Source organism: Bos grunniens, chromosome 16 (genome assembly GCF_055505025.1).
Source record: "Bos grunniens cultivar Pamir isolate PY7600 chromosome 16, Bosgru_T2T1.0, whole genome shotgun sequence".
Taxonomy (NCBI): domain Eukaryota; kingdom Metazoa; phylum Chordata; class Mammalia; order Artiodactyla; family Bovidae; genus Bos; species Bos grunniens.
In genome coordinates this window covers 17,153,364-17,179,356 of record NC_141180.1, presented here as the reverse complement: position 1 = coordinate 17,179,356, position 25,993 = coordinate 17,153,364, and the positions used below count along the sequence as shown (strand labels likewise).

Below are 25,993 nucleotides of genomic sequence, written 5' to 3'. Positions count from 1 at the left end.
AACCCTCTTTCTTTCCTTCTCCTTCCAGAAGTATCAGAGCTCCATGACAACCTAAAGGCTCTTCCTGCCTTCCCTTGCTACCTCCCTCTGAAAATCTGCACATCAAATTCCACGTTAGCATCTGCTTCTTAGCAAACCCTAACACATTATAATAAGGAATTTCCAGGTGGCCCTAGTGGTAAAGAACCCACCTGCCAATGCAGGAGATGTGGGTTTGATCCCTGGGTTGAGAAGATCCCCTGGAGGAGAGCACGGCAACCCACTCCAGTATTCTTGCCTGGGGAATCCCATGAACAGAGGAGTCTGGCAGGCTGCAGTCTATAGGGTCACACAGAGTCAGACATGACTGGGGTGACTTAGCACATAAGTGACTTAGCATACATGCACCAAACTTATATAAACATTTATATATTTATATAAATAAACATATGCTAAGTCACCCCAGTCGTGTCCGACTCTCTGTGACCCTATGGATTGTAGCCCTCCACGCTCTTTTGCCCATGGGATTCCCCAGGCAAGAATACTGGAGTGAGTTGCCATTTCCTTCTCCAATAAATAAACATAGTTATTTATAAAATATTTATATCAAATAGATTCAGAATATTGGCTTATTGGCTGGCAATATTAATCCTACTGATTTACATCTTTTGGGTACTTAATTTTTCATATATTAAGGTGTGACTTTGAGGGCTTCCTTGGCGGCTCAGTGGTGAAGAATCTGCCTGCCAAGGCAGGAGACATGGATTCAATCCCTGCACTGGGAAGATCCCACATGCTGAGGAACAACTAAGCCCAAGAGCCACAACTACTGAAGCCCGTACACCTAAAGCCTATGCTCCGCAACAAGAGAAGCCACCGCAATGAGTAGCCCACGCACCACTAGAGTTGTGCTACTAGAGAAAAGCCCAAGCAGCAACAAAGACCCAGCACAGCCAAAAATGAAAAGAAATACAATTTAAAAACATTTCTTTAAATGTGACCTTGAAAAAAAAATACTAACATTGTCCCATTGGGATATAATATTCTTTTTAACATAATGAAACAAACAGATGTAACTAGGACTCTTCCTTCCTTCCTTTTTCGCAGGATAACACAGAGTAGCAATTAATAGTATCAGCTCCCAGATGACTTGAGATCAAATCACAACTCAACTGCTCACTGGTTCTAGAGCCTTTGGCAAATCACTTAAGCTTTTTAAACTCCTGTTTCTGATCTATAAAATGGGAGAATGCGTCCTCATCTGTAAAGTATGACTTTTTAAAAAATGGTACCCACCATATAGGATTGTTTTATAAATTCATTAATAAGAAGAGGTGGCAAGAATACACAAAAGAACTATACAAAAAAGATCTTCACGACCCAGATAATCATGAAGGTGTGATCACTCACACTCACCTAGAGCCAGACATCCTGGAATGTGAAGTCAGGTGGGCCTTAGGAAGCATCACTACGAATAAAGCTAGTGGAGGTGATGGAATTCCAGTTGAGCTATTTCAAATCCTAAAAGATGATGCTGTGAAAGTGCTGCACTCAATATGTCAGCAAATTTGAAAAACTCAGCAGTGGCCACAGGACTGGAAAAGGTCAGTTTTCATTCCAATCCCAAAGAAAGATAATGCCAAAGAATGCTCAAACTATCACACAATTGCACTCATCTCACACACTAGTAAAGTAATGCTCAAAATTCTCCAAGCCAAGCTTCAGCAATATGTGAACCGTGAACTTCCAGATGTTCAAGCTGGCTTTAGAAAAGACAGAGGAACCAGAGATCAAATTGCCAACATCCACTGGATCATGGAAAAAGCAAGAGAGTTCCAGAAAAACATCTATTTCTGCTTTATTGACTATGCCAAAGCCTTTGACTGTGTGGATCACAATAAACTATGGAAAATTCTTAAAGAGATGGGAATACCAGACCACCTCACCTGCCTCTTGAGAAACCTATATGCAGGTCAGGAAGCAACAGTTAGAATTGGACATGGAACAACAGACTGGTTCCAAATAGGAAAAGGAGTATGTCAAGGCTGTATATTGTCACCCTGCTTATTTAATTTCTATGCAGAGTACATCATGAGAAATGCTGGGCTGGAGGAAGCACAAGCTAGAATCAAGATTGCTGGGAGAAATATCAATAACCTCAGATATGCAGATGACACCACCCTTATGGCAGAAAGTGAAGAAGAACTGAAGAGTCTCTTGATGAAAGTGAAAGAGGAGAGTGAAAAAGTGGGCTTAAAGCTCAACATTCAGCAAACGAAGATCATGGCATCCAGTCCCATCACTTCATGGCAAATAGATGGGGAAACAGTGGCTGACTTTATTTTTCTGGGCTCCAAAATCACTGCAGATGGTGACTGCAGCCATGAAATTAAAAGACGCTTACTCCTTGGAAGGAAAGTTATGACCAACCTAGACAGCATATTCAAAAGCAGAGACATTACTTTGCCAACAAAGGTCCATCTAGTCAAGGCTATGGTTTTTCCAATAGTCATGTATGGATGTGAGAGTTGGACTATAAAGAAAGCTGAGGGCCAAAGAATTGATGCTTTTGAACTGTGGTGTTGGAGAAGACTCTTGAGAATCCCTTGGACTGTAAGGAGATCCAACCAGTCCATCCTAAAGGAGATCAGTCCTGGGTGCGCATTGGAGGGACTGATGTTGAAATTGAAACTCCAGTACTTTGGCCACCTCATATGAAGAGCCGACTCATTTGAAAAGCCCTGATGCTGGGAAAGATTGAGGGCAGGAGGAGAAGGGGACGACAGAAGATGAGATGGTTGGATGGCATCACCAACACAATGGACATGGGTTTGGGTGGACTCCGGGAGTTGGTGATGGACAGGGAGGCCTGGCATGCTGCGGTTCATGGGGTCTCAAAGAGTCGGACATGACTGAGCGACTGAACTGAATGGAATGAATTAATTTCTGGTGCAACATGCAATGAAAGACCTATCCGAATGGATTTAAAAGCACTTTGCAAACTAGAAAGCGCTTCAGGAAATCCATTTTTTCTAAATGAAATAAGCACTGCCCATTGCCTCTTATGGAAAACTGAGGTTAATTCACATCAGCAAGAGAAAGCTCAGGGAGTTGCTTATGGTTGTGTTTCTGATTTATTAACTCAACACTTGATATTAGAAAATAAACTCTTGACATTTTTACAAGTGGAGATATTTTGGTTAAAAATACTTTTTCCTTTCAAAATTCTTTCAATTGTTCTCCAGAATAAGCCAGAAAAACTGTTGCATTAGTAACAAATCCGCTTTTAATATCCGTTCATCTCTTCTTAAAAACTGGAATATAGTGATTCTCAACGTTGCGTTAGTTTCAGTGAATCAGTTATACCTGTACATATATCTTTTTTTTTTTTTAAGATTCCTTTCCCATTTAGGTCATTACAGAGTACTGAATAGAGTTCCCTGTGTTATACAGTAGGTCCTTATTAGTTATTTATTTTATATATAGTAGTGTGTATGTGTATGTGTCAATCCCAGTTTCCCATTTTACCACTCCCCCCCCTTTCCCTCCTGGTAACCGGCAAGTTTGTGTTCTATACCTGACTCTATCTCTGTTTCACAAATTAGTTCATTTTACCATTTCTTTAGATTCCACTTACACGCAACATCATATGATATTTGTTTTTCTGACTCACTTCACTCAGTATGACAACAATCTCTAGGTGTATCTCTTTCTAACAGGAGAACCTGCGGGGTTGGGGCAGCAGCTGGAGCTGGAAGATCAGGGAATCCCCAAGGGGCAGGCAGTGTTCTCGCCACGCTTCTAGAACAGCAGCCCGAATTTCCAAATCCTTTGTTGCAGGGCCTCGGGCAGAAGGCAGGTTAACACAGAAAGGACCCCAGAAGGGGAAGGACCGGCCCAGCAGGAGAAAAAGATAGGTGTGGCTGCACCTGAGGGGAGGTGCCGCCCGGACGGGATGAGCGCGCGCTCGGAGAACCCAGGGGCAAGTTCCGAGCTCACAGCTGCTGGGGAGCCGGAGCTGCGCGCCTGTGCGCAGCCAGACCCCGGCGCTGGCGGGGACACCCCGGGCAGAGGGAACTCCACCTGTGCGCCCGGCCTTGGGCTGCGGGCGGCGCGGGCGGAACTGCAGCTCCCGGGCCGGGCGGGGCGGGCACGTGGTGCGCGGCTGCCGCGATAAAGAACGCGCTTGGGAGCCGGAGCGCAGCGGCACAGGCGGCCTCGCGGCGGCTGGGTGAGCGCGCCCGGGCGGCGTGGACGGACGCACCGACGGACGGACGCATGGAGACCGACAAACAGGGAATGAGCGCAGAGGGGCGTCAGGGAGTGGACTCGGGGGTGGGTGAGACCGTGACGGCCGGACGCAAAGGTCAGGGCCGGGAAGCTGGGAAATGGAGCCTGGGGGAGTGTGAACGCGACACCCTCTCGGCCCGGGGGGAGTGTCTGGACGGACGGGAAGAGGGACCCACTCCGCTAGGTTCTGTCCAGACCGCAGAGCCGGGCCTCAAGGATCCTTTTTTAAAAGTAATCAGAGTCAGCCACTGGGGAGAAGAGAGTTTAGGGATTAAGAGTCATACAGTCCCTTCATTTGATGGGAAGCTGTATTTCTGCATTTTTGTGTGTTTAGTTTCTCTATTTCTGTTTGTATCTTTCCAAGTATTTCTGTCTTTGGAGTGATTTTCCACGTCTAGAACTGCATCTTCCTCTTCCTCCCCCAGCGATTTTTTTTAACTTTGTTCTTTTAAGAGAGCTTGACTTAGGCAGCTTGAATTCTTTGCATTAAGGATTCTTGTCTGTGGATAGAGGTGTTAAGATTTCGAGAATAATAAGTGTTTAAGTAATGATATTCTTAATATTCCTATTTACAAAATATGGATCATTCTCAGTTACCATGGTTGTGATTTTTTTTTTTTAACTCCATCTCATCCTGAAGCAGTTTCACAGTTTACAAAGCCAGCAAACTTTACTCATTTATTTTCCCTTGTGACTCCGCTGGTAAAGAATCCGCCTGCAATGCAGGAGACCTGGGTTCGATGGCTGGGCTGGGAAGGTCCCCTGGAGTAGGGACCCACTCCAGTATTTCTGGCCTGGAGAATTCCATGGACTGTATGGTCCATGGGATCGCAAAGAGTCAGACACGACTGAGCAACTTTGACTTCACTTCACTTCCTGAAGCATTTTCACGGTTTCCAAAGCCAGCAAATTGCTCGTTTATTTAGTGTATTGCGCCGCACAAAGATAGATATTTTGAACCGTTCTTGCCCCCTGATGGCTTACACTGTAAAAGAAGAGCCAGAACTACCTATCTCTGATGTAGTTTTTAATGAAAAGCAAATGTTTGAGGGAATGCTAAAGAGTAAGAAATTATTTTCATTTAGAGGATCAGAGAGTGTCCTCTCATATTTAAGGTGAGTTCCAAAAGTTAGTTATACTGAAGGGGCTGAAATGGGAGATACTGCCATTCTGGGTGGGAGAACAGGCGAGCCAGGATGAGGTAGGTTGCAGCAGAGCACCAGGGACCAGTTGGACTGGTGCACTTCAGGTGTGGAGAGATCTCTACAGAGACAATAGACCAGGAAATTGGCTATTTGTCCTGTGGAAGCCGGGAAGATGTTAATTAGTATTTTCTGAGCAGGGCAAAATCAAGATCAGAAACGTCTGAGCTACTAGGTTGGTCTGGTAGCCTGCCTGTGTTGAAGAAGAGAGTTGGGGTTAGGACAGTGATTCCCAACTCTTATCCCAAGCCCCATATGTTTTAACGAAGCAAGCTGTATTTAAGTGCACTTAATTTGAGACATAGATAGATAAGTCTTTCTATCTTGCCAGTCCAGGCTTTTGACCATCCTAAGAATATCCTTGTAACTGCCCTAAATATGAAATAAATGCAGCTAAAAGCACAAGAATATGGAAATCTAGAGTGTACAGCCTCTAGGAGACTTGATATGGAACCTAGCTCTCTGAACTTTTATCTCTTGAACCTTCTTGAGCCCCTTTAGTATGGAGTTGTGCCCATATGTATGTATGTCTAGATAAGAGGTAATTAACGATGTGTAAGTTATGAGAAGGACAGTAAGGGGAGCGGGAAGGGTTGCAGGGAAAGATGATAACAGATGGAAAGGAAATGATTTAGTCCCTGAATAGAAAAGAGTAGCCAGTGTTGGGGAGGTGGTACCGATGGAGCTGAGATGACAGGAAATGGTGCTGATAAAGGAATGCTGCCTATTGTCTCCTATAGTCAACAGGCAAGACTTCACGGAGGGGGCTGAACCTGTACTTACTATGTGCCTGACAGCCTGGCACTGTTAATCACTTTACAAGAATCAATTCATGTAATTCTCTCAGCACCCCTATGAAAAGTGATTACTGTTATCCCCGTTTACAGAAGGGGAACCTGAAGCACAGAGAGGTTAAATAGTTGTCCTGAGGTCACCCAGCTGGTAAGTGGTAGAGCCGGGATGTGAATGCAGGAAGTCTGACTCCAGACCTAGAGCTCTAACCCCCCTACTGTAAGGAGCAAACGAAGACATTGTTTAGATGATCAGATGGCGGGTTTGCTTTAGGCTCTCCTGAGTTGAGATGCGTGCAGGAGGAGGATGCGTGCAGTTGACGGTGTGCAGTGGACACAGCGTCAGCCTCATTTGGTGCTCAGACCTTCCTCTGGGGTCCTGTGTTCTTGGCCTTGCATTTTCCCCATGGGCCAGGTGATTACATTTCTCTTTCAAAACTTCCAACAGGATTTAGCGTCATCTTCAAACTAGGAGAAGTCAGAGAAATCCTAGTATCCTTTGTATCTGATAAGGTCCCCCTTTATTGCCCTTCAGTACAGAGCAAAACTACTGGAAGGCTTTGGGCTTAAGTTCAGGAGCAGAGCTCACCAGGGATGTATCTGTCTGTAAGGGGAGGCATCATCATTGGCCAGCCACAAAAACAATATGTTTTGCCACCTGTACCCTTTCATGTTTTTGTCCTTGTTCTGGCCTGTTTCTAGCTTCAAGAGCTCACTTGAGCCAAGATCTTGGGGGATACAGAAAAAGTAGAAAAAGTGATCTCTATACTCTGGAAGTTTATGCTATCTGGGGAGATGAGATTAACAGTTATAAAAAACGAACACAATAGGATAGTCCATGATATTACCTTATGTGGGCCAAATTTAAGCATAGTGGGCATTGGTGGTTTTTTGTTTTCTTTTTTTTGGTGCTCTAGGTCTTTGTTGCTGTGCGTGGACTTTCTCTAGTTGTGGTGAGCAAGGGGTAGCTACTCTTCCTTGCAGGTGTGCAATCTTCTCATTGCAGTGGCTTCTCTTGTTGCAAAGCAAAGGCTCTAGTTGTAGCTTTTGGGTTCTAGAGCACAGGCTCAGTGGATGTGCACAGGCTTAGTTGTTTTGCAGCACGTGGAATCTTCGTGGACCAGGGATCCAACCTATGTCCCCTGTGTTGGCAGGTGGATTCTTACCTGTTGCACCACCAGGGAATCTGGCATTGGGTTTTTAAAAGTGACCTCAGAAGTATTATATACTCTCTCTTGTTAATTATAGACATCACTAACTTTTCACCAAGCCAAACATCTTTTGTAAAATTGCCACCAAATACTGTCTGATTATGTTTTATTTTCTTCTTCAATTGTTAGACTTTGCATGTGTGGCTTCAAATTTTCATGTCCTCCAGCTCAAAAATTAATAGTGCTTCTATAACTAGTTAAATGACAGAGGTAGGAGATGAAGCAAGTAGCCTCCTGTGGAATCTAAGCTTTTAACCAGGATGCTTGATGCCTCTCATTGCCTGTTTTGGGCAACTTCTTAGCTTTTTTATGCTGGTTATGAGCAGGTACATTCTCTGCCAGGTAGTGAGGGATCCTTTTACCCCAGATGAGTGTGTGCTAGGTTCATTGTCTCAGCAGAGATCTCTGTGGGAGTCATCATCCAGCTACAATCTGGATACCTCATTCAATCACTCACATAGAAAGAAGAAAGTGAAGTCACTCAGTTGTGTCTGACTCTTTGCGACCCCATGGACTGTAGCCTACCAGGCTCCTCCATCCATGGGATTTTCCAGGCAAGAATACTGGAGTGAGTTGCCATTGCCTTCTCCAGGGGATCTTCCTGACCCAGGGATTGAACCCTGGTCTCCTGCACTGCAGGCAGACTCTTTACCATCTGAACTACCAGGGAAGCCCAATCACTCACATATCCATCACTTTGTAATTGAACACAGGGTGTCCAACAGAGCACTGAGTTCAGGGAAAGCAAAGATAAATGAAATCTATTTCCTGTGCTGGGGGAGCTTGGTCTAGTGGGGAAGAGGTGAATGTAGTATTTGTGATGTGATTTCCTAAAGCCAGGGAAACAGGGAAAAACTGATTAAAACTAGAATATGAAAGGATAGTTAGGTAAATCTAAAGATAATTATGTAGCTCACACTGAAGCCTTTTAAGGCTTAAATACTGGTCTAAGGGGAGATTCTTGTTCAACCATATGAAGTTATGAAAAGACATAAGACTGTCCCTTTTCTCCTGACCATATTTCAACTTGAGTAATGTCTTTGACCTTGCTGAATTTGATTCATATTCTTTCTTCTGCTGTTTTTCATCCCTGCTCTCTGAGGTTTCAAACTGCCTTGGTCATCTGTATAGATAAGTCGGGAGTCCTTTCCAATGGTATTTTCCTAGAACATTACTCTCTTGTCTCCCTCTCTCCTGTCTTTAAAATATAGTTTCCTCCTTTATAGTGTAAAGCTCTCACATTTTACATTCCTCTCATTTGCTCTGTGTTTGTACACTTGTAAGCATTTTTCACAGTTCTAAACTGTGTAGGAATGGACTTTGCCCCAGAGTTTTATCATTAATTGACATTTCTTGAAGACAGGAAGGACATTATATGTTTTCCAGACATTTAAGCAACTCGATGGCCTCCCCAAAGAAGAAGCTCCAAGGTCTTGTTGCTGCGACCATCACACCGATGACTGAGCATGGGTAACTATGGTTTGGGACTAAAGGGATCTCCCTCCACCATAATGATCAAAAGTTCTCCATAGTAGCGGTGGCTTGGACTCTGCAGCTTCCACCCCTACAGTGTCTCTGACCCCAGGTCAGAGAAGAGGTCTCTGTATCACAGGCAGTGCAGAGGAAGATGAGATAATATATGGCAGCTCACCTTCCTCCTGGTGTCTGTAGCCCCACAAAGCAAAATTCTGCTTGGATTTCATCAGAGCCCTGCCCATCCCAAATAAGACCAGTGGAGTTAGGTGAGGAAAATCTCATTTTAGCAGGATTTGATATCAAGCTCTGGCCTCTAGAAGCTGGATCTAGACTGTTCATGGACGTGATGAAATGTCCTACCCTGAAGAAAGTGGGGAAGGTTTCTGCCAGATGGCCCCCTTAAGGCATGTTTTACAGACTCATTTCAACATTGGTTAAATGATGGGGAGCTTGCAAAAGGGAGGTAATAACATGTGATTGCTGAGAGATTGTTACCAAGCAAGCATTTTCCAGATGAATAGTATGGTGGTACTAGCAGAGTGGTCATGTGCTCCCGGCATCCATGAGCAATATATAAATCCTCCCTGAACATTACCATTAACACAATGGGGAATGGTCCACCTTCTGGATCTGTTTTTGACATGTTAGAAGAAAAGCTTCTCCTTTCTTCCTCTATTTAATTGCAACTATACCTACATTCTGGAGTTATGAGTATTAAAATGAGATAATCCATGTAATAGTGTTTAGCATAGGGTCAGCATGTGCTTAGGTTAATTAGTTTGAATTGCTGTTGTGGCGTAAGGGATAAATGAAAGATGATGTATTCTATAAGCCTTTAAATAAGACATGTTTTTGGTCTTCTGTTACAGAATTTTTACAAACCTTAACCCTATCCCTTTAAAGTGGATCACATTTCTTATGACTTTTACTGTTCTTAATTCAGAGTTGGCTGTATCACAGTTTTCCCTTAGGTCATTGGAGTTCAAACATTTTAACTTCTAAGATTCTCAAAAAAATCACATCTTTTACTAGGTCTAAGTAAAATTCTTGCTGAGATGGCGTGGTTAATAGCACTTTTTTTTTTTTTTTCCTGTTGCCTCTCCATTTCCACAAGCGCTAAGAAAGACTGAAGTCAGCTCTTTCTCAATGTGTCAGCTACTTGTTGGGCGGATAAAACAGCAGTCATGTGATTGCATGAGCAGACAGGACTTAACTTCCTGTTATGGAGTAAGATCCTGTTTGCAAGCTCAGAACACTGTATCTGGTTGGTGCTACTTTAACCTTTTTAATCAGATCCCTCTTAGCCTAGAAGTGGCTTTCTTCAAAGTCCTGCTTATTCATCTGGAACCCTCTGAGTATCTGTGTTTTCGCTCTATCCTGCTGTTTTCCTGGGACACCAAGACCCACACATATTAGAGATAACTAAAATGACTCTGCTTTTCTGGATCCTTCTCTGTTTCCCAAATACTTCTAGCCCTGTTGCCTCCATTGACTATTTCCTCTTTTTTCATGAATTATTTTCTCTTCTACGACCCTCACTTTCCTGAAGTATGAAATAAAAATGTGTTTTTATAAGGGCCTTGTAAGAATTTAAATTAAATCAAAATGTGTGTAAGTACATGATACATAGTAGGCATGTAAGTTTTGTCAGTTCCCTTTTCCCTCCATCTTTCTGCTCCATCTAAATATTCCTATAGCTATGAAGCAGGTTTGGAGTACCACCAAGAGCAGGTAGATATTAACCTACTTGCCCACAAGAGAATCTGTTTTTCTGACATGTTTTCTAAGAGACAGGACAGAAAGAAGAGCTACATGGAATCTAACACCTAGAAATTCTGCCCGGTGACCTACCAAGATAGGAGTTTTCCTAACCTGGCTCTTAGAGTAAACCACGTCCTCCATAATTCAGAATGGCTGAAGATTCTTTTTTCTTCATAATTCTAGTGATTCGACTCTGAACAAAAGTTGATCTCCTAAAGTGAGGAAATTGGCAGGGAAAAAACATGGTTAAATAGATTTTAGTTAGACTATCTGGGTTCCTAACCCCCAGCTCTGACACCACTAACTATCTGATGCGGGGGAGCTCTATTCACCTTGTAAAAGTTCTCTCATATTTTGTAAGGAGACAGAATTCAACCACATAATCTCTAAGGCCATTCAAATGCTGAGAGTCCACAGTTCTCTAGTGTTAGGTTATTAGGGATACTATGGTGATGTCCGTTAAGTAAGAATTTCTGAGTACCTGCAACTGCAGGGCATCCTCCACACTGTAGTCCAATGAGTTTCCTCATAAATATAATCATGTGATGGACATGAACTTGGGCACATTCCAGGAGATGGTGAGGGACAGGGAGGCCTGGTGTGCTGCAGTCCCTGAGGTCACAGAGTTGGACACGACTTGACGACTGAACAACAAAAACAAATTAGATTTACTCTCTAAGAATCTTTCTGAATTCCGTTTTGTCTAAGCCTTGCTACTTGCATGGTCCAACATCACATAGGAACTTGCTAGAAATGCAGTATCTCAGGTGCTACTACATACCACTGAACTAGGACCTGTATTTTAGCGGTGTCCCCGAATGATTCTTTAGCACACTGAAGTCTGGCATGAACTGGTCTGAAGGTGGAAGCCCAGAACCTGGGATGACATAGGAAGTCCTTTACAGTCTACCTTTCCTCCTACATTTCTTTTCCCCAGAACACCTCATCCCCTTTCTTCTCTGTGCCTTTACACATTTTGTATCCTCTGCCTTTTTCTACCACCATCCTCTCCTTTTCCTGCTCCATTTGAACTTGTCTATTCATCCATCAAAACCATCCCCTGGTTATTCTTCCCCAGTTTCCCTAAAAAGAGTTATAGAGTCCTTCCTCTGTGGTCTCTTAGCACCCTGTGCCTACCCTTTCATATTATATCACAATTATTTGTTTATGATAATTATTATAATAGCTGTTTGTTACATGCGTGTTTCTACCAACAGATTTTTTTTTTCTTCAATCTGGCTGTGCCAGGTCCTAATTGAAGCATGTGGGATCTAGTTCCCTGACCAGGGATCAAACCTGGGCTCCCTTCATTTGGAGCCTGGAGTCTTAGCCACTGGACTAACCAGGGAAGTCACCCAACAGGCTTTGAGCTGCCTACCCTTATATATAGATATTTATTGGGTACCAGGCGCTGCATAGGGACTGAGCATATATCTTATTTATCTTTGAATCTTCAGCATTTCACACAGCATATGGTAAATTTAGTTAGCTGTAATTTCATGAGGAGAGGAAGCTGACATTGATTGGCTGAACACTATGTGTTAGTCTTCATGTGGGGTATTTTAAGGGACGTATTCCACTTAAATCTTCCTAGCAACTCAGAGCTGTCATGTCTATTTGTGCAGTTGATGAAACCGAGATCCTATGGATTAATGCCTAATTGGAAAGGAAGGTCAATCTCTACCCAGCCCAATTCGTGTCTTTTTCTACATTAGAGTGAAGGACTTTTGTTTTCCTTAGTTGTTTCAAGAAATCACTTTTTCCACTGGGCAAGTTCACAGTCATTAGAACAGAGAGTCCATTTCAGATTGGCCAAAATGTCTGGAAAAAAGTCGTGTTTTCTCCCCCGAAGGCCCTGGACTTCCTCATGAGAATTTTTACAACACACTGTAGTAACAACAAACCTGTTATCCAGCCAGTCAAAGGGCCCGGCCCGCTGGAGATGGATTTGTGTAGACTGTCGTCTTTGTAACTGTTGCGGGAGACTGAGTGACCCAGATTTCCAGAATAGGACACTTTCTGCCTCTGGCAGGGTGGGGTCATTATAGCCCCTGCATGCTGCTCTCCCAAAGGAGTTTTTAAGTAACTGAGTAGTTATTTTGCCAAAAAGGATGAGTAGCTTCCATCTGATTTTGAAAGCTGAAGTATACACGGAATAGTGTTAGAGTGAAAGTGTTAGTCACTCAGTCATGTTTGACTCTTCACAACCCCATGGACTGTAGCCCACCAGGCTCCTGTGTTCATGGGATTCTCCAGGCAAGAATACTGGAGTGGATTGCCATTCCCTTCTCCAAGGGATCTTCCGGATCCAAGGATCGAACCTGGGTATCCTGCATTGAAGGCAGATTCTTTACCATCTGAGCCACCAGGGAAGCCCAGGAAAACATTAGATTAAACCAAAAGAAAGCATATTAAAATGAGTATAGTACCTACTAGGCCTCAGTCACCTGGAGCTCTAGAGGTTCCTCCTTGGTGAAAAGTCCAGGCCTGCTCTCCGTGTGTATGTGGCCAGGGTGGAACTGGGGAGATGTTGAGACTTCAGTGAAAGTCTTCAGGAGCCACTGTGTCTGAATCCGTGACGCCAGCATAAGCTATTGTCCAGAGACTTTATTTCCGGTTTCCAGTCCGTGATTGGAAAGTCCCTGGGACCTGCCAGAGGTGTCTCCTGGTTGCTTGCATGAGTAGGTGGACATCATCGGTCAAAACCAGAGCTACTGTCACACAGACAAAGCCCCTGCTGATGGTTCCTGCATCTCAGGGCTTGTTCCAGGTGGGGAAGAGCCGACGGAAGCAGCAAGGGGCAAGTGTGTTGTAAAGGTGTGGTTCCGAGTGGTCACAAATGTCTGAAGCAGAGAGACTTCGAGAAGTTGAGCAGGTCAAGCTGACCTAAACGAGGGTCCTGAGATGAATTGTCTAGGCAGCCCACTCCCCCATCTTAGAGTCTTGCTCAGTGGGACTGAGAGGCCAGGATATGACATTTGAGCAAGTGGGCAGGGAGGGGCAGTGTTAACGATGCTGGGACATGAGCCATTATGGAGAGCGCCTGCTCCCCTTGCTGGCCTTTCAACTACACTAAAGCGGGCCTTTGCCCACGTGGCAGCTTGGACTGGTTACCTCTTGCACATTGTGGGCAGCGGTTGCCTAGGCATTCTTTGTTTTCATCTCTGTTGTTCTGTTTCCTTTGACAAATACCCTTTGATGTCTTTGTTTTCTATATGCCTCAGATATTTTGGTTTCTTTTGTTTTTTTTAAGGAGTAATAAGACAAAAAGAATGTTAATAAGGTTAAAATTAAATTAGTATTCTCTGGCCCCACTGACACAAATGCAAAAGTGCTAGCCAACTCATATCAATACTTAGTTTTCTTGTCAACCATGCATTCTGCAACATTTAACACACCCTTGCCCCACTGTTTTCCTTTGTTTTCATTCTCCATCCTCCCCACCTATATTTTGATTGAGAACAGGTCATTTTATCTCATCTGTCAGTTTCTAGATTTTCAAACTCATTATGATTTTAAGGAAAAGAGCCCTTATTGCCTGAAGTATCAGATCTTTACAAGGTTAGTACTTTTCAAACTGAAAAGCGCATCCAGATCATCTGCAGATCTTGTTACAGTGCAGATTCTGACCAGGAGAACTGTGTGTGGCCTGGGACTCATCATTTCCAGCTAATATCCCCAGATACTGATACCGCTGTCCCGCAAATGACACTTTGAAAGACAAACTGATGGCAAAATTCCTTTCCAACTGTTACTCCCCTTCAGTTTAACACATATAAATGGCTTTACGCCTTCCTCTATTGTCGTAAATATTAAGTGCGAAAATTCTTCAATTACTAAGATTGGATTTTCTTACTTCCTAAGAAATGATTGCTTCTGGCCACACGGAAAATGTTAAGTTCTCATTTAACCACACCCCAGCCCATCACTCTTCCCCAAAAGGGCAAAAGATAATTAAGTAATTATTTTTTAAATATTACTTGTGACGAAGTTTAAATGTAAAACCTTTGTGGATAGCTAATAAGGTTTTGCTCACATAATTGAGTCACATGTGGCTGAGTAGAGAAGAAAAAAACCCAGCCATTATTCAGAGCAGGCTAAGAATTTCAGTCTGATTGGGTGGATTTGAATAACGATTAACAAGAGAGAGCAGTGGCTCAGCTGTTAAGAATCTGCCTGCCAATGCAGGAGATGCAGGTTGGATCCTTGCATCAGGAAGACCCCCTGGAGGAGGAAATAGCAACCCACTCCAGTATTCTTGCCTGGGAAATTCCATGGACAGAGGAGCCTGACGGGATACAATCCATGGGGTCGCAAAAAGAGTCGGGCACCACTTAGCAACTAAACAATAAACATGGATTGAATAATCTAGAAAAGAATAAATGCACATTCTTTTCCGATTTTTTTGTGTTTTTCAGAGAAATCAACTTTTCAGTCATTGGTCGGTATGTGGACTATCTCGTAGAGGAACAGGGAGTGAAGAATGTCTTTGGTAAGTCATCTTTAGGGATTTCTCTACATATCTTGAGCTCAGTCCTTGGAAAGCAGATTACTAGCCTGGAGGTCACAGTAGTATTGTGTTATAGGTTATGGTTGAGCCTGGCTAAGCAGTGTAAGATTTGTGAATTTTTAGGTTCATCAATTTTAGACCTAAAAGATGATCAAGGGATTATCTAATTGGGTAGTGTGCTTGAAATCGGCCAGGAGCTGGGACCCTTAACCAGAGCACTTGCACCTAGAGCAACAGACTATAAAGAGACTGTAAGGGACTAAAAATCGCTATGCACGTGTGCACCTGGGGCAAATGATGAGCAATAAGATACAAAAAGGCAATGGCCAGTGGCCACTTCTGAGGTGCTGGGAGCAAAAGCAGGGTGCTATACATGATGCCCGCATACAGCACACCGAGGGAGTGGGCAGACCACCTATGCCTCCTGCCCAACCCACGGACCCGCCCTCTTGTGACCCCTTTTAAGGACCAGCTTGCCACTCTGGGGAGCGAGCAAGGGTGCCTGTTTCTGCTTCTCCCTCCCTCCGGCCGCATCAGGAACGGCCATAAAGCCTTGCCTGAGATTCTCGTCTGGCCTCTTACCAATTTCTATTGATTAAAGAGTCCACGGACCCAGGTCTATAGACAGAGGTCGTTTTAGATCTGCAGTCCCCACCATTGTCTTTGTCAATAAATGCCACTTAGGACCGCTGGGACATCCCGGTACTGGGTGGTATTGGTTTTCCTGCCATTAAACCCAAATAGAGAACTTGCCTGGCGTGTTCAGAGACTTGCCTGAAACCTGAGCAGTCATCTCTGTCTCCATTTAAAATACTTACTCTCTATCCCTGAAAACAAGGACAGATTTGTAATTACAAGTCATGCCTAACCTTCCTGGTCATTTTGATAAGATGAAGATGAACAAAAGACTGGGTCTGAAGTGAAGAATGGAAACATGACATCACACCACTGGCTCCAGACTCTCCTCAGTGTGTCTCCGTGTCCCTTCCTCTTGAGCAGGGGTTTCTGCCCCTGCACTGCCAGCGTTGGTGCCGGAGGAATGACAGGTATCAGCTGGTCCCCATGACTGACTCTCTGTTTGGAACAGTGAACGGCACGACGGGAGAAGGCCTGTCCCTGAGCATCTCGGAGCGCTGCCGGGTCGCAGAGGAGTGGGTGACAAAGGGGAGGAACAAGTGAGTGGCTCCATCGAGATAAACACCCTTATCTGCCAGGGCGGCAGAGACCGTAGCTCTGTCTCAGATGACACAGCATTCCTGCCTTCCAGCCACAAGTCTGGCCCAAAGTCAGCTTGTGGAGAGAGGAACGCCCTTCCTTTCCATGTGGAAGGGCAGCAAGACACTCCCAGCTCTCAGAGATCCCATCGGGTAACCAGAAACTGCCTCTGGTCTGTTTACCAGGCCAGTCCCTTGCTGGGGGTGGGTTCCCTGTCCTTGGATCTGGGGCCGAGGGTCCTGGTGGTTGGCTGCTGGCCCTTCTGCTGAGCTGCTCAGCATCCTTCCCATCTCAGGGTGGGTCCTGTTGCTTCCATCACGTCTTGTCTCTGCACATGACTCCGCATGCTGTCTGTGGTGCTTCCTCTCATAGTCTTAGGGAGCTTTTTGCATCCTCTAAACTTCAGTGCAGTGATGGATTTTTGTCATAACACTCAATCATGCCCAGTGAAACCAATAGAACTGCATCGATTCAATAGGCGCAATGAACCAAGTTTGATTCGTTGTTACTTTGTGTATTATGCACTGTGCTGGCACTGGGGATATAAAACAGGATCTCTGCCCTCAGGTTGCTTACCATCCAGTGGAGATGTCAGACCATGAAAACTAACACTGATCCTTCTGATAAATAGTGTAAACAGGGATCAGAGGAGGGAGTGATTGACGATGCCTTAGATTGGAGGTAAGTCTCCAATCCTTAAATGGCTTTAGAGCACCTTGCCTGTGTGCTAAGTCGCTTCGGTTGTGTCCGACTCTGCAACTCTATGGACCATGGCCCGCCAGGCTCCTCTGTCCATGGGATTCTCCAGGCAAGAATACTGGAGTGGGTTGCTGTGCCCTCCTGCAGGGGATATTCCTGACCCAGGGCCAAACCCGAGTCTCTTATATCTCCTGGATTGGCAGGCGGGTTCTTTAACACTAGCAGCACCTGAGAAGCCCTTGGAGCACTTCGGGCACTCTGAAATTGTACGCCAAATTTGAACGTCCACATAGGCATTTTCTGTCAGTTTTCAGCTAATTTTCAGTCCCATCCTGGGCCCCAAACAATTAAAGACCGTGGGTGGAGTGAGAAAACAGGAAGGCCAAGGGTAAACATTAAGAAAAGCACCAGAGGAAATTCCCTAGTTCCAGCAGTTTAGGAAGCTGTGCTTCTATTGCCGGGGGTGCAGCTTCGATCCCTGGTCAGGGAACTAAGATCCCATGTGCCTCCCAGCATGGTCAGAAAAGCAAGGCACCAGAAACAGGGGGATAGTAAAGTGGGCCCAGACAGAAAACACTCAGAAGGGTTGGAAGGAGATGAGGAGAGAGTCCTGTCACTGCAGGAAGCAAGGTCTTGTAGAGCGTCCAGAGAACATGGGAATTAAGAGCAGGGCTTGAAGGCCAGACTGCCTGAGTCAGCTGCTGGCTCTGCCTCTCGGTAGCTCTGTGAGCTCAGGCTGGTCTTAAACGCCCTGTGCTCTATCAGCCTGGAATGTTAATCGTACCCATCCTATAAGGTGGTGGTGAGGGTCCAAGAAGTGCCTGACACAGTGCTAAGGATTATATAAGAATTCACTGTAATTATTTGCCATGGGTGCCATGTCCATTATAACATTTGTTATAACTGTTAGATGCTGTGAGAGTCGGCAGAATGGAGGATTGAGAAGGCAGGAAATAACCAGTGACCTCAGAGAGAGCAGAGCCCATCCGGTCATTGTCACAGAAGCAGCTGCAGAGGGGGTAGAATGCAGCAGACCCCTGGAAGGGGGACCTGTAAGGGTAGTTTATTCTCACACTCAGAAAAACCTTTGCAGGTGGGGACTTCCCTGGTGGTCCAGTGGCTAAGACTCTGAACTCCCAATGCAGGGGCCCAGGTTCGATCCCCAGTCTGGAAACTAGATTGCACAGACTGTGACTAAGACCCAGCACAGAGAAATAAATTTTAAAAATACTTATTTTTAAAAATGTGCTGGGATGAAGGGAAGGAGAAAGGGAATAATGGATTAGAGAAGAGGAACCAAGATTAAAAGAAGGGTAGTTTATTTCTCTCAGAGTAGGAAAGTCTTAAACACATTTCCATGCTGAAAGGACAGTGCCATTGGAGAAGAGATAAAGAGAGTGGAGAACCGACGCCTTTGATGGAAGATCTCAGCGGGGCTTGAAATAAAACCAAATGTAGGTAGAGTAGCTCTAGGAGACAGTAAGAAGCTGGGAGGAACACTCAGAAGGGGACACTGCTAAGCACAGAGGTGAGGAGGAGGAAAAGGGAGTCTGTGCAGACTGCCTTTATCTTTGGTGCCTTGCAAGCGAGGAGCAAGGACATCTGCCAAGAAAAAGGGGTCGTGGGGTAGAATTTAGAGCTTGAGGTGAAAAGTCAAGACTTGGAGCAGCCTCTGCAGGGACTTGGAAAACGAAGTAAGTCATGGCGGCTAGAACACTTTGGGGAGTCTTTTCCTCCTGAATTGAGAAACTGCAAGTTTGTACTAAAGCCACAGAGTCAGCAGCCTGGTGGAGAGAAGGAAATGCATGATTGTTTTAACCTAAGCCAGGAGATGGGGTAGTAAAAGGTTTAAGGGAGTCACGCAGTAAAGCTGCTGGTGAGGATAAAAAGCCAGCCACCTTTTCTCCTTTCAGAAGTCTTCTGTTATCCTTTACAAATGCAGACCTGATCACAGGACTTCGCAGTGAGATCCCATTTTACCTAAGACAGCACAAGTCAAGGATGATGGGAGGGCTCAGTGCTCAGGCCTCAATGGGGATGACATGTCTCCATCCCGTGAGAGCAGCACGTGTGTCATTCAGAGTCCCTGGAAGACTCACCAGCATGACTGAATTACAGCTGAGTCTTATTGATCCTACCCACAGAGGACCAGTCTAAGTGTGGCTTCTTCCCCGGGGACCCAGTGGCACACATCCAAAGATGAACACTGGGGTCTCAGAGAAAACCTTTTCCATGGCCAAATCCTGAGGACTTTCAAGATAGGAAAAAACTTTTCACAGCGAGTTCGTTTCTTATAGGACTGATTCCTGGATGTACGCCTTAAGGAACCTCTATTTTTATCTCCAACCCAAAATATCTCAGTTTTACACCTATCTGCATGTATACCGTCACCATCAAATGCAGAATCTCTAACAAGGCATAGTCAAAACAAGTCCTCAAGTGTTGATTAATCTGTTACTGCTTTCAAAATTCTATTGCTTCAGTTCAGTTCAGTCGCTCAGTCGTGTCTGACTCTTTGTGGCCCCATGGACTGCAGCACGCCAGGCCTCCCTGTCCATCACCAACTTCCGGAGTTTACTTAAACTCATGTCCATTGAGTCAGTGATGCTATCCAACCATCTCATCTTCTGTCGTCCCCTTCTCCTCCCGCCTTGAATCTTTCCCAGCATCTGGGTCTTTTCAAATGAGTCAGCTTTTCACATCAGGTGGCCGAAGTATTGGAGTTTTAGCTTCAACATCAGTCTATTGCTTGGTTGGATCTTAAATTGTATTCCCTGGACTTTTTAAAAAATCCCTGATCAGGTTAATTATAAGTAGACCACAGTAGAATTCACTAGTCTTAAGAGTGAGATTAGCCAGATATTAGCTAACTGGTAAAACCAGCACAAACCAGAGTAGCACAGCCCTTTGTAAACTTCAAGTGATGCAACAGAGTTTTCTCTTTTGCAGGTTGGATCAGATAGTAATTCATGTGGGAGCCTTGAGCTTGAAGGAGTCACAAGAACTGGTATGTATGTGGGTCCATCTGGGAGAGACCAGTTGAGGGACCTCCCTCTTTATGCTGGAGTTAAAGTCAGTATCACTTTTGCTAACTATTGGATGCTATGCTGGTGCATATAAGGTCTAGGACCTCAGGGAAGCCAGCACGGAGCTATGAAGAGAGCAGCCCAAGGTGATAACTGCTGTAGCAGAGCGTCAAATAGGAGACAGAGGCACCTATTCTATTGGGCAAAGTAAGGATGGGTATGGAGCTATCTGGCTTGCAGGTAAGGAACTTAACTTGAGCCAACCTCAGTTTTCTCTGGGAAGTGAAAGGCAAGACCATCTGCTGCGCCTAAAGGAGATGGAGTGAGTGTTCAGACATGAGAAGTGGTAAAAACTGAGAATGAATGCCTGGAGAATGGAAGAGAAAGTTTAGACAGAAGAAGCTTGCCCCCACCCGTGTTTATAGCAGCACTGTTCATGAGGTCGAGGCAACCTAGATGCCCGTGGATGGATGAATGGATAAAGAAAAGGTGGTATATAGTATATACATACAATGGAATATTATTCAATATTGAAGCAAATCCATCTTGTCACATGCTGCAGTATGGATGAACCTCCTTGAGGACATTGTGCTAAGTGAAGCACCCCAGTCACTAAAGGACAAATACTATATTATTCCTCTTATGTTATGAGGTATGCAAAGTAGTCAAATCCACGTGAACAGAAATTAGAATGGTGGTTACTGGGGACTAGTGGGAGGGGGAAAGAAGAGTCGTTTAATGGGAATAGAGTTTGTTGTCTGAGAAAAAGCAGCAGGCTATAAAACAAAGACATACATTTATTTGAGATCTTGTTTTAAATAGAAGTATAGTTGATTTACAGTGTTGTGGTAGTTTCTGGTATACAGCAAAGTGATGCAGTTTTATATATACACACATACAGAGATACACACACACGCACACACACACACATCTAGATGAAGCAGTTATTACCTTCAGAATTCTATCGTTTGGTTGAACCTTAAATTTTATTCCCTGGACATTTACTTAAATCCCTGATTGGATTAATTTCAAATAGACCTTGGTAGAACTTAGTAGTCTTGAGATTGAGGTTACTTAGGTGTTAGCTGACTGTCAAACGAGCACAAACTGCAGCCGTGCAGCCTGTCTGCGTCACTATAAACGTCGAGTGATGCAGCTGTGTGTTCTCTTTTGCAAATTGGATCAGACGTATATCTAAATACAAAGAATATCGATTCAGATTCTTTTTCGTTATAGATTACTACAAGTTCCCTGTGCCGTACAGTAGTCCTTGTTGCCTATCTATTTTGTGGGGAGTGGTATGTATCTGTTAACCCAGCATGGATGGACCTGGAGAATATCATACTAAGTGAAGTACGTCAAATTTGTATGTGGAATCTAAAAAAAATGATACCCAAATGAACTTATTTACAACACAGGAACAAACTCACAGACAATAGAAAACAAATTCATGGTTATTTGGGGTCTTAGAATTACAATTCAGGGAGCACAGATTCCAGCAGCCACCAGAACAGTGCCCCTCTGGGAACCAAAAGGCAGAAGTTTTTAAAGGGAAACAGAGAAATACACTTAGTTTCCATAAGTTATTTGCCAAGAGCTCTGATTGGGAGGTCTATATATATTTTTTTTTTTTTTTTTTTCGGTTACAATTTATTGACTGGTCAAATGTGTCTCAGATACACAGATGATACCACCCTAAGGGCAGAAAGCAAAGAGAAACTAAAGAGCCTCTTGATGAAGGTGAAAAAAGAGAGTGAAAAAGCTGACTTAAAACTCAACATTCAAAAAACTAGGATCATGGCATCCAGTCCCATCAGTTCATTGCAGTCGCTCAGTCGTGTGTGACTCTTTGCGACCCCATGAATCACAGCATGCCAGGCCTCCCTGTCCATCACCAACTCCCGGAGTTCACCCAAACTCATGTCCATCAAGTCAGTGATGCCATCCAGCTATCTCATCCTCTGTCATCCCCTTCTCCTGCCTCCAATCCCTCCCAGCATCTGAGTCTTTTCCAATGAGTCAACTCTTCGCATGAGGTGGCCAAAATATTGGAGTTTCAGCTTTAACATCAGTCCTTCCAAAGAACACCCAGGACTGATTTCCTTTACTTCATGGCAAATAAATGGGGAAAAATAGAGACAGTGATAGACTGTATTTTCTTGGGCTCTAAAATCACTGCGGACAGTGACTTGCAACCAGGAAATTAAAAGATGCTTGCTCCTTGGAAGAAAAGCTATTACACACCTAGACAGCATATTAAAAAGCAGAGACATCACTTTGCAGACAAAGGTCCGTCTAGTCAAAGCTGTGGTTTTTCCAGTAGTCATGTATGGATGTGAGAGTTGGACCATAAAGAAGGCTGAGCACTGAAGAATTGATGCTTTCGAACTGTGGTCCTAGAGAAGACTCTTGAGAATCCCTTGGACAGCAAGGAGATCAAACCAGTCAATCCTAAAGGAAATCAACCCTGAATGTTCATTGGAAGGACTGTTGCTAAAGCTGAAGCTCCAACTCTTTAGTCACCCGATGCAAAAAGCCAATTCATTGGAAAAGACCCTGATGCTGGGAAAAATTGAAGACAGAAAGAGAAAGGGGTGACAGAGGATGAGATGATTGAATGCCATCATTGACTCGAATGGAGATAAGTCTGAGCAAACTCGGGGAGACAGTGAAGGACAGGGAAGCCTGCTGTGCTGCAGTCCATGAAGTCATAAAGAGTTGGACACGACTGAGTGACTAAACAAGTGTGTCTCACTTATTATCAGTAAAGGCACATTTCTGCACATTGCCCCAAGATGCCTTTCTTAACAGATAGCTGCTGCTGCTGCTTTTTTTTGTTTTTGTCAGCAGGGTCAGCACAGTTCACAGTTTAACAGGATGGAGCCCTAAGGTACAAAATAAAGTTCCTATTGACAACTCCTTCCACGGGTTTCAGATTTGCAGGATGAATAAGTTCTATAGATCTGTTTCTCAACAATGTGAATATATTTAGCAGAACTGAACTGTACACTTAAAAATAGTTAAGATTTTTTTTTAAACCTCACTGTGCAGCTTGTATAATCTTAGTTCCCCACCCAAAGATTGAATGCAGGCCATAGCAATGAAATCCTGGAATCCTAAGCATCAGGCCACCAGTGAATTCCCAGTGTTGCATTTTTCTAAGTCACAATTTTGAAAAATAAATTTAAAGTAATTAAATTTTTTTAAAAGGATTGCCCTAGTGGTGCTAAAAACCAACTAAAGTTGTACGTCTTCAGTTTGTCCCATCACCACTCAACACAGCTGTGGAAATTTTCTTCTAGGTACACTCTTCAGTTAGAACATAGGAACAAAAATGCAAAGAGTTACATTGCTTTGGGTTTAGAGGTGAGCAGGTTAGGTGGAGTAAAACTGTGGCGAGGGAGGAAGGAGTTAAAAGTTGCTAGCAGAAAAGTAAATGGTGATTTTGAAGCCTTTGTGAATGGAGTAAGTAAAGAAAGCCCAGAAGTATCGTAGACTGGACTGCTGTCAGTTAACTGTTGACTGAAAAAAATGTGCAGTCTAAAAGGCAAGAATTATATTTTAATCAGCGTCCTTAACTAAGGACTGGGGCCTGGGGTACAGCCACTCAGCTAGCTCTGAGGGACTGTTCCAAAGAGGCAAGGGAAGAATCTGCACATGTAGGAGTTTCTGGCTGAAAAAAACAAAAATAAACCACGTAGTTGAACATCAAAAGATTATGCTACTGCTAAGTCGCTTCAGTCGTGTCCGACTCTGTGCGACCCCATAGACGGCAGCCCACCAGGCTCCCCCGTCCCTGGGATTCTCCAGGCAAGAACACTGGAGTGGGTTGCCATTTCCTTCTCCAAAGCATGAAAGTGAAAAGTCAAAGTGAAGTTGCTTAGTCATGTCCAACTCTTAGCGACCCCATGGACTGCAGCCCACCAGGCTCCTCTGTCCACGGGATTTTCCAGGCAAGAACACTGGAGTGGGTTGCCATTGCCTTCTCCAATGCATGAAACTGAAAAGTGAAAGTGAAGTCGCTCAGTCGTGTCCGACTCTAGCGATCCCATGGACTGCAGCCTACCAGGCTCCTCCGTCCATGGGATTTTCCAGGCAAAAGTACTGGAGTGGGGTGCCATTGCCTTCTCCCAAAAGACTATAGCTTATCACAAAAATACATTTCAAGTTAATTGCTTTAGTGCTTTTCTTTGTATGGGAAAGTGCATGCAGGCTTATCGAAACTGTTCCTTTGATATGCATGTTTTTCTCCATCCTGAGTTCTCCTCAGGGCACACTGACCTGGTGGCTGCAGCAGCTGATGGCAGTTTGGCCGAAACACTGTTTACTGAAATGGCAGAGACATTGTCCACGTAACTTTGATGCTTTAATTCCAGGGAGCACAATGACCCGATCTAACTCCAGCATCTTCTTGTGGGTTTTGTTTGATCGAGAAGGAAATGGCAACCCACTCCAGTGTTCTTGCCTGGAGAATCCCAGGGATGGGGGAGCCTGGTGGGCTGCCGTCCATGGGGTTGCACAGAGTCGGACACGACTGAAGCAACTTAGCAGCAGCGGCAGCAGCATGAATGCAAAATCGCTTCAGTTGTGTCCGACTCTTTGCGACTCCGTGGACTGTAGCCTGCCAGACTTCCCTGTCCATGGGATTCTCCAGGCAAAAATACTTGAGTGGGTTGCCGGGCCCTCCTTCAGGGGAATCTTCCTGGCCCAGGGATCCAACCCATGTCTCCTGCGTCTCCTGCATTGACAGGTGGATTCTTTACCACCAGCGCCACCTGGGAAGCCCTTGTTTGATTCTATTTCCTGTTATTTGAATGAATTAATTAAGTTTTTATTTGTCTATTTATTTATTTTGGCCCTGATGTGGTATTTGGGATCTTAGTTCCCTTACTACAGATTGAACCCATGCCCCCTGCAGTGGAAGCCCAGAGTCTTAACCATCGGACTGTTGGAGAAATGCCGATTAACTGAATTTAGAAATGGGATGCATACTGTATACTTGCAAAACTGCAATTCAATACTCTTAGGCAAGCCACAAGTGAAGGCGTTACTAAATGATTGCTTAGTAAGCCTAGAATCTGAACTTGAAAACTTAATTTATTCTTTTTGATTTGTTGTTCCTACAGTCAGTCTTTCAAGTAAGGTAGTGTAGTGGAGGAAATCTTTTTTCTCCCCCTTCTCCTTTCAATTGCCATTTTCTCCGATGGAAGAGGTGTTAATTGCTCAGTCATGTCTGACTCTTTGAGACCCCATGGACTGTAGCCCACCAGGCTCCTCTGTCCATGAGATTCTCCAGGCAAGAACACTGGAGTGAGTGGCCATTCTCTTTTCCAGGGGATCTTCCCAACCCAGGGACCGAACCTGGGTCTCGTAAATTTTAAAATATTGTTATATCATGACATGAGAGCCAATGTTGTTCATTGGACTCAATACTAGAATAATATAAAGATAATCTTAGCATAAAGATTAATCCCCTGCCGTGGGATAATCTTGCCAAAGAGACAGTGATATTGGCATCTGCTTAGTCATAAGTCTCCACTGGATGATGCCTGAATGGGCCCTGCCATCAACTATCTATGAAGTGGTTTTTGTCCTTCCTTTCAGCTAAGGTTACCCTACTACTCTTGTCCTGAACAGTGTACTGAATGATTCAAATATATCTCATTTCAATCCTTTATTAATAAAATTCTGTCCAATGTCCTTGACTGGTCTTTAGACTGTATTCCAGTCTCTTTTTGACTCTTCTGCTTTACTTCTGCAGAAAGTTAATCACATCTATTAGATACAGATATCCATAGTTAATGTGATGCCCCTTTTAGGTAATGGGGCATGT

At 44.2% G+C, this 25,993-nt stretch overlaps 1 protein-coding gene across 10 annotated transcripts in view; it reads left to right on the top strand.

Annotated features, from left to right (window-relative positions):
- Nucleotides 1–3,982: 3,982 nt before the first annotated feature.
- NPL (N-acetylneuraminate pyruvate lyase) overlaps nucleotides 3,983–25,993 on the top strand; it is a 40,459-nt gene continuing 18,448 nt past the window's right edge. The window contains exons 1-6 of one of the 10 annotated variants that reach the window (XM_086343491.1): nucleotides 3,995–4,210; nucleotides 8,860–8,943; nucleotides 15,129–15,202; nucleotides 16,308–16,395; nucleotides 20,084–20,141; nucleotides 21,397–21,513. In XM_086343491.1, the coding sequence (XP_086199617.1) occupies nucleotides 8,876–8,943; nucleotides 15,129–15,202; nucleotides 16,308–16,395; nucleotides 20,084–20,141; nucleotides 21,397–21,513 (405 nt within the window). In that variant the 5' untranslated portion in view covers nucleotides 3,995–4,210; nucleotides 8,860–8,875. The other 9 variants (XR_015143162.1, XR_015143161.1, XM_086343485.1 and 6 more) reach the window with 9 other exon arrangements.